Below are 7848 nucleotides of genomic sequence, written 5' to 3' on the forward strand. Positions count from 1 at the left end.
CAGGGAAGCTGGGGGATTGGTGCTTGCCATGGGTGGCTGTGGGGACCCACGCACGGGCTGGTTGGAGGGTGGCCAAGCCCTGGACAGGCAAAGCAATGGCAGGGTGATGCACCAGTGTCTCTCCAGCATGGGAAGTGATGCTGCTGCTTGGGGTGCCAGAGTTCAGGGCAGCCAGCAGCACACACCCTGAGCCATCTTCAGACCTGTGCCACGGGCAGGAGACGCACAGGAGCAGCTGCCTCCATCTGGAAGGAGCCACGCGCTTCCTCGTGCTGAAAAAAGCCACCAAGCACAAAGACAGGGCACCAGTCTCATGTCCCAGGGCACCTCCACGGGGCTACACTCACGGGGGAACCCCAGGCTGACAGGGAAGACCCCAGCAAAGGAGATACCCTGTGCCAGTGTGCAGTGCTCCATCACCAGCACAGCCCTGCACACTGGCACCGGGTGTCTCAGGACGCCAGGGCAGGGACCCATCCCCAGTTTGGAGAAGCCCCGAGGCACCCCCACCCTGCCAGCACGGGCAGCAGCTCACTCCATGGCAGGGCCGGCACGGGAGCAGCACCGGGGCCGCCGGACGTTCTGCAGCAGAGCCCGAAAGACGCTGGGCGGCCGCTTGGGCTCGCCCTGGCGGGGCCCGCCCTTGACGGAGCCGGTGCGGGTGGCCTGCGGGGTCACCACCCCCTGCCGCCCGTGCTCCTCGATCTGCTTCTCCAGGTGCTTCTGGATGGCCATGCCCAGGACCTCCACCTCCATGGAGGCCCCGTACACCTCCCACGTCATCCCCTTCTCATCCCAGCTCACCTCCCGGATGGGCTCCGGAGGCTCCTCCTCCACCACCTCCGGCACCGTCCCCTTCACCTGCACCTCGGGGTACGAGGTCTGCGGGGACTTGGCCACCGGTGTCATCGGCCCCGTGGCCACTGAGCGGGTCTCCACAGGCATGGACACCTGCATCTCCGCGTCCTTCTTGGAGGGCTCCAGGCGAGAGGCTGCAGAGGCTGCCTCTCTCTTGGGGAAGGTGAAGGCAGCAGCCCCACACGGGGGGCTCATGGGGCTTAAGGCCACCGACACCAAGGACACACGGTTGTCCACTTGCGTCCCCATGTCTTGTGTCCCAGTGTCCTGGGGCGGGGTCACTTCAAAGGAGTAGGATTCACAGAGCTGCTTGGCTGTGTGGGGCTGCTGGCTGCTCCCAGCGCCCCCACCCTGGACTGAGCTCCCCTCAGCTTTGCCCTGGCCCAGAGCAGTGGAGCTTGGTCCTGCCTCACTCCGACCCCCAGTGCCCGCGGTGCTGGTGCTGGGGGGGTCTGCTGTGCATCCCTGGGGGTCCTTGGGAGCCTCACTGCTCTTTGTCTGGGGAGCAGCACCCAGGGATGTCCCTTTGCTGTCCTGGGGCTGCTCCTGGCTTGGAGGCTCAGCTGTCCCGGTGCTTGCAGTAGGCTCCACGAATGCCACGTGTTTGGCAAGAGCTGCCGTGCTCCCCATGTCCTTGCTGGTTGCCTGGAGGCAGGGATCAGAAACAGGGGAAGTGGGGGCTGCTGCATCCTCCTTGTGGGTGTTGGGGACCCCCATCCCTGTGGCACCACAGGCAGAGGCAGCACCACTCGGTCCTCCGCAGCTCCCTGTTGCTGCTGCCACACTCTGCTCTGTGCTGTTGTCCTGGAGAACTGTGCCAGGAGCTGGTCCTGCTGGTGATGGCACCTTCTTCTCTGCCACTGAGTTGGCCTTGGTGCCCTGAGACTCTGCCTCAGGCACACAGCAGGTCCTCATGGCACGGGCTCCCGCGGCACAGCCGGAGCCGGGCAGGCACTCGCCTGCCACGGGGCAGCCCGGGGAGCTGGCACTGGGCTCGCAGGCGTCCTCAGCCCCAGCCTGGCAGCTCAGCACCTGCAGCCCCTCGGGCTCCTTAGCGCTGCCCATGCCCAGGGAAGGCTTCTCCCATGCTAGTCCCACCACGGGTCTGCAAGAGAGAGGATGGGGCAGTGAGGAGCGAGCAGCACACGGATCCCCATCACACCTCAGCTGCCCGCTGCCTTTCTCCATGCCACCCCTGACAACAGGTTGGGTGGCCACCTGGAGCACTGGCTGTCCCTGGCACAGCCTGTGTGGTGGCACACGGTGCCCAGGCACACGGAAGGGAGGAGCAGTGTCGGCTGCTTACCGTAGAAGTCAGCCTCCTCCCGGCGCAGCAGGACCGGGAGCGGGATCCAGGCGCTGCTGGGGCTGCTGGAGCGGGAGACGCGGTGCAGGCACCCCTGCAGAGAGAGTGTGAGCTGGAGAACGGTCCTGGGCACCAGGCTGAGAACCGGGGGCTCGGCAGCCCCCTCCCGTCAGTGGGAAGCTGGGGGGCAGTGAGGGGTGAGAGCAAGCTGGGCCTGGGGTCCAAGGGAGGCTGAAGAGAAAGTCAGGAGCCCAAGCCCTTCCCTCTCGACATGAGGGGAACACGGTCCAGTGTCACCTGGCTGTCCGCAAACCCTTCCCAGCCCCATGGGGCAGAAACAGAGCAGGAAGCCCCAAACATTCCGGGAGCTCTGGCAATGCCAGGGAGTCCCTGCAGAGCTGGGAGCACATGGGTCCCGCAGGCGTGGGGCACTCCATGCCTCCGGACACGGCCACCCGTGGGTCCCGAAAAAGGCAGAGCCGAGCGGACACAGCTGGAGCCGAGCGAGTTCCCCCAAAGGGAGGCGACAGGAGCGGGGACCAGGCGGTCACCGCTGTCCCCCAGCAGGGCTGAGCCCGGAGGCGATGATGCCCGCCCCGTCTGTGGGTTCCCACGGATCACCCCGATCCCCGGAGGGCCGCGCCGCCCGACCTGCCCCGACAGCACCCCGACCCCGCGGGATCAGTGCCGTGCCCGGTACCGATGCTCCGCCAAGGAGCTGCGAGCCCCGGCACACGCGTGTGCACACGCACGGGCACGCACACGCCAGCACATGGCCACGGGCACACCCGCACGCACGGACACGCGTGTGTGTGCACGCCCCGGCCCCTGTTCCCCGGCCGAGCCCCGGACAAAGCCGGCCCCGCGGCAGCCCCGGCCGGGGGAGGCCGACCCGCCCTCGCCGCCCGTCCCGGGGCTGCAGACCACCCCCAACCCCCCCGCCCCGGGGGTGCCGGTACGGAGCGGGCGACGGCAGCGCCCGGCCCGGTCCCGCCACGTGCGCCCCGGGGCCGCCGGTACCTGCGGCGGATCCTCCGCCCGGTGCCGTCCTGTCCCGTCCCGTCCGGCCCCGTCCCGCTCGGCTCGGCTCGGCGCGGCGGCGGCAGCGGCGGCGAGCATGCGTAGGGCGGTGGCGGCGGGGGCGGTACCGTGCCCCGGGCCGCTCCCCCCGGCTGCCGCCCGCCCCGGCACCCCCAGCAGCAGCGGGGAGGCGAGGGACAGCCGGCTCCGCGTGGGGAGAGGGGGTTCTGGCACTCCGCATGTTCCCCGCTGTCACCGCTGTCACCACAGCGGCCCGCCCCGGGAGCCCCCCGTGGTCCCAGAGGCCCCCGGTACCCAAAGCATCCCCGCGCCGTGTGCCCCGGGGACGAGCATCCCGGCTCTCCCGGTGCGCTCGGGCACAGCAGGACACACAACCGGCACCGGCAGAGTCAGGGGATCCCAACCCTCAGCGCAGGTCCCGCGGGTGCGGGTGACAGCAGCACAGAGCCCGGTCCCGCTCCTACCTGGTGATGGAGGCGGCCGCTTCCCTCCCGGGCATTCCCGGGGCCGCGGCTGCGCCCCGGTCAGCCCGAGGGACCGGGCCAGCGTGCCAGCGTGGCGGGATGGAGATGGGCTCCCGAGTACCCCTCGCCCGAGGGTGGGGGAGGACGGGGAGGGGAGAACGGCCCCGTCTAGCTCCCGGCAGCGCTTGCCTCTGCTCCCGGGCTCAGGCTTTGTCTAACTCCTTCCCACGCACTCCCGCTCGCGCTGCGGGGGGGAAGGCGGCCTGCTCGCCTCACCTGCATCCCTGCATCCCCCCCAAAACCTCCAGCATGACCCCCAAACTGCCCCTCAGCGCCCTATGGGACCAGGCTCTCCTCCCGGACCCAGAGATGTCAGCTCAGAGACAGCAGCTATCGATCTATAGGGTCCGGAGGGGTGGGTGCTAAGGTTAGGCAGGTGTCCCCATCTTGGAGATAACGTTAGCACCGGTCCCCCAGCCCTACAGATCTATGGGGTAAGGCTGGTTCCATGGGAGCTGGCACACCTGGTTGCTTGGAGACAAGGGAGGTTGGAAATGCTTCTTTCAGTAAACAGCCAGCCTGGAACAAAACCCCGAAGGCTAAAAATAGGGAGGCAGGATATGGAAATTAAATAAAAATCCTTGCCCCCCTCCCTCTCTGGGGCAGAGCGAGGCACTGCAATGTCACCAACGGGCACTCTCAGATGGCTGGAGAGGCTGGAGTGCAGGGTGTAGCCCTGCACCCATTCATGTGTCCCCTCCTCAAGGTGCTGGTCCCCACACTTGGTCCTGCCTGCTGCTCCCAGTCCTGCAGCATTGACTGGACCCAACTGCATGCCTGCAGCCGTGGGGGAACTAACTCCCTGTGGGGCACAGGTGTGGGGTTACATCCCATAGTGCCCTGTATGGGATCAGACCCAGTCCCCAGCACATTCCTTTTTGGGTCCAAGGGACACCGTGGACTGGGACAAGTCCTGGCAGGGGAGGGGACAAACACCCCCCGGCCTCTGGCTGGGACTGTACCGCAGGCAGGAGGCTGCGGGGTCACATCCTGCTGCCATTTGCTTCCACTGCCCCTCTAAGCCCCGCCAGCAGCGTCTCTCCCCATCCCCATCGGCACCTTGCCACCAGCGTGTCCCCGTCCCGCCAGCGCTGGCCGGGGCTTGGGGGGCCGGGGGGGGGGGGGGTGGATGGGGGGTGCCATGGGGAGCATTTTTCCCTCCCCGCAGGCAGCCTTCATCCCAGGCTGGCTGCCTTCTCCTCCTCCTCCTCTCCCCGCCCGGGCACCTCAGGGCTGGCAGGAGAACAATAGCGAGGAGGATGAGTAAGATGGTCCCCATCGCCTTGGCAACGCACTCCCGCGCTGCCGGCTCGGGAGGAGCCAGGCAGCTGCCTGAAAAGCGCCTTCTCCCTCGGCGGAGGGGGAGCTGGCGCAGGTAGCGCCGCACCCCCTCCCCGGGCCCTGGCCCACCTCCCACGCCGCACGGGCAGCGCCACGTGAACGCGCACCGGGCTCCCCCGCAGCCGCCGGGCCCGCACACGGCGGAGCGGCAGCGCCCGGCCCCGCACGGCCCCGCGCCCGGCTCAGCCCTGCCCGGCTCCCATCCCCGGCTCCGGTGTGCCCGGGAGCGGTGGGACACAGCCGGCAGGCGCTGCTGCGAATGTGACCCCTGCCAGGAGAGAGGGGGTCCCACGGTCCCTCGGCGGGCAGAGGTGTCGGGTGAGGAGGTGGTGGGGTGTTCACAGATGGCAGTGGCAGGGCATGCCCAGGGGCACCAGGACTCCATCTCCAGCCACAGCCATGTGTCCCGTGTTGTGCCCCAAGTCGTGTCACCGGCAGGAGGACCCTCAGCGTGCCCAGCGCTGTGAGTGCCTTGGGATGTTACCCAGAGACCCTGTTACCCAAAAGCACCAAGCACCCTAAAAACAGCGCTGTTTCCCCAGCTGCCTCAGTGTGGATATGCTGGGGGGGGATATCTGATCCCTGCCACCACCTCGTGTCCCAGGTGCCCCAAAACACAGCCCTTGCCACAGCCCCGTGGGATGGGAGAGCACTGCATCCACAACACTGCAGCCTGGTGGCTGAGGACATCACTCAGGGTGTTCCTGGGTACAGACAGGGATGTGGCCCCAGGGCCAGCTGGGGCAGAGAGAGGGACAGGGGCACAGAGAGGCCCAGCTCTGCCAGCTGCTCTGTGCCACTGAGAGGGACCCAAGCGCGGCATCAATCAGCCAGAGCTGGGTGGTGACACTGGGGAACAACCCAGCCACACATTTCACCTCTCAGCACAGGATGAGGGAGAGCTCTGGAAAACAACAAACACAGAGAATCATATAAGCAATGAATGGTTTAGGTTGGAAGGGATCTTAAAAATTATCGAGTTTCAACATCCCTGCCATGAACAAGGACACCTTCCACTAGATCAGGTTACTCAGAGTCCCATCCAACCTCACCTTGAAGGGATGGGGCAGCCACAGCTTCTCTGGGCAACCTGTCCCAGGGCCTCACCATCCTCACAGGGAGGGATTTCTTTCCAATATTTAACCTAAATCTATCCTCCTTCAGCTTAAATAATTCCCCCTTGTCCTATCACTCCACACCCTTGTAAAAAGTCCCTCTCCAGCTCTCCTTAGGTACTGGAAGGAGCTCTAAGGTCTCCTCAGAGCCTTCTCCAGGCTGAACAGCCCCAGCTCTCCCATCCTGTCTCCACAGCTGAATGCTCCTGCCCTCTGATCATCAATACCCTCATCTATCACAACCAGATGCTGCTGTTCCAGAAGAGCAAAAACCTTTCCTACAGTGCCTCTGTGCCTTTGTGGCAGACAGGCAGGGACTCTTCACCTCTCCTCTCTCCTTTCCCAGGGGTTCATTTCAGCAGCTCAATCCATGCCCATGAAGTGAAAGCCTGGCTGCATTAACAGCACACAAATGCACTGTGGTGGGTCAGTACAAAGGGAACAAAAAGCACACGGTGACTTGGGCATGGGATGGGGCCACGAGTCAGAAAAGCTCATTAGGTGCTGTGAAAAACAGCTGGGCTTTGGAAGAGCAGGATGCCCCCCTGGGCACAAATGAGTGAGGGCAGGTCTTGCTGCAGAATACCCCCCTGGCAGCCCGGGATGCTGGTGTTGATCAGGAGGTGTCCAGCATGGTGCTCCTCAGATCAGCCTCTGTGCCTGGGTTGTCATGGATTCAGCTCTGGCTGGTGGCATTTGTGGCAGGCTCAAGGTCCGTATCCCATCCTGCCTCCAGCTCTGCTCTGCAGAGGCTCCATGGCATTACCAGGGAGCCACGTGTGGCACGGGGGAGCCGTGGCCCCTTGCCTGGATTCACCAACACGGTCACGACTGCCAGAGTCACTTCCTCCCCCTGGGGAGCAGGTGAGCTGGCAGGGAACATCTGTCTGCCTCACCCAGCCTTCTCCAGATGTTCCTTTTTGTGTTGCCATGGTGGGTGTGAGGATGAATCCAAGGAAATGCTGGGTGAGTTCACTCCTCGTTTCCCTGCCGACAGCCCATATCTCACGCTCCATTTGCACAGCCCTCCCTCTCCCGGTGCCAGTGTGCTCTGACGAGTGGGGGGAGACGTTTGTAGTGAGTAACACTCACCCAGCACTGTGAAAAGCAGCTTGGGGCGGCACAGGGGGGTGAACTCTGGTTTATGGGTCGGTGCATCTGCCTGGAGACACGCTGAGGGAGCCTGGACTGGGGATGCTCCCACCCCTGCCTGCTGTGCGGGGGGAAGGGGCAAATCAGCACGGGCTTAGAAGGGCAGTGAGCAAAGGGAGCAGAAGTTCACACATCTCTTTATCTCTTTTTTCCATTCCTGGGTCCCCAGCTGCTGTGACTAAACTCCCTGGAGCCAGCAGGCAGGGCAGGACAGCTGCTGGATGCTGTACTGAGCTCTGTGATTTTTCCTGGGGCCTCTAGTAAAAACTGTGTTTTGTTGTTCTTGCACAGGAACACGAGCCTGAGAAAATAACAAGGCCTTTTACTACAGAAAAGCCAAAGAAGGAGTTTGTAGGTGGTGGGTTTGTCCCTGCTCTGTAAGCAGTGTGTGCTGGCAGCCAGGGGAGCAGGCAGCAGCTGCCTGGCCAGGCAGATACAGAGGATGCCACCATCACTGCCTGTCACTGTCCTGGTGCTCCACCATCCCTTCACACCCTCCTTTGCCTGCACT

At 64.7% G+C, this 7848-nt stretch overlaps 1 protein-coding gene across 1 annotated transcript; it reads right to left on the reverse strand.

Moving 5' to 3' along the window:
• Positions 1–531: 531 nt before the first annotated feature.
• Positions 532–2492, reverse strand: GPRIN1 (G protein regulated inducer of neurite outgrowth 1). Its single transcript, XM_059483357.1, has 3 exons — positions 2478–2492; positions 2077–2258; positions 532–1963 (listed from the first exon to the last, which is right to left on the reverse strand). Exons 1-3 carry the CDS (start codon positions 2490–2492, stop codon positions 532–534), a joined length of 1629 nt encoding a protein of 542 aa, XP_059339340.1.
• Between the last annotated feature and the right edge of the window lie 5356 nt (positions 2493–7848).

This window comes from Ammospiza nelsoni, chromosome 16 (genome assembly GCF_027579445.1).
Source record: "Ammospiza nelsoni isolate bAmmNel1 chromosome 16, bAmmNel1.pri, whole genome shotgun sequence".
NCBI lineage: Eukaryota > Metazoa > Chordata > Aves > Passeriformes > Passerellidae > Ammospiza > Ammospiza nelsoni.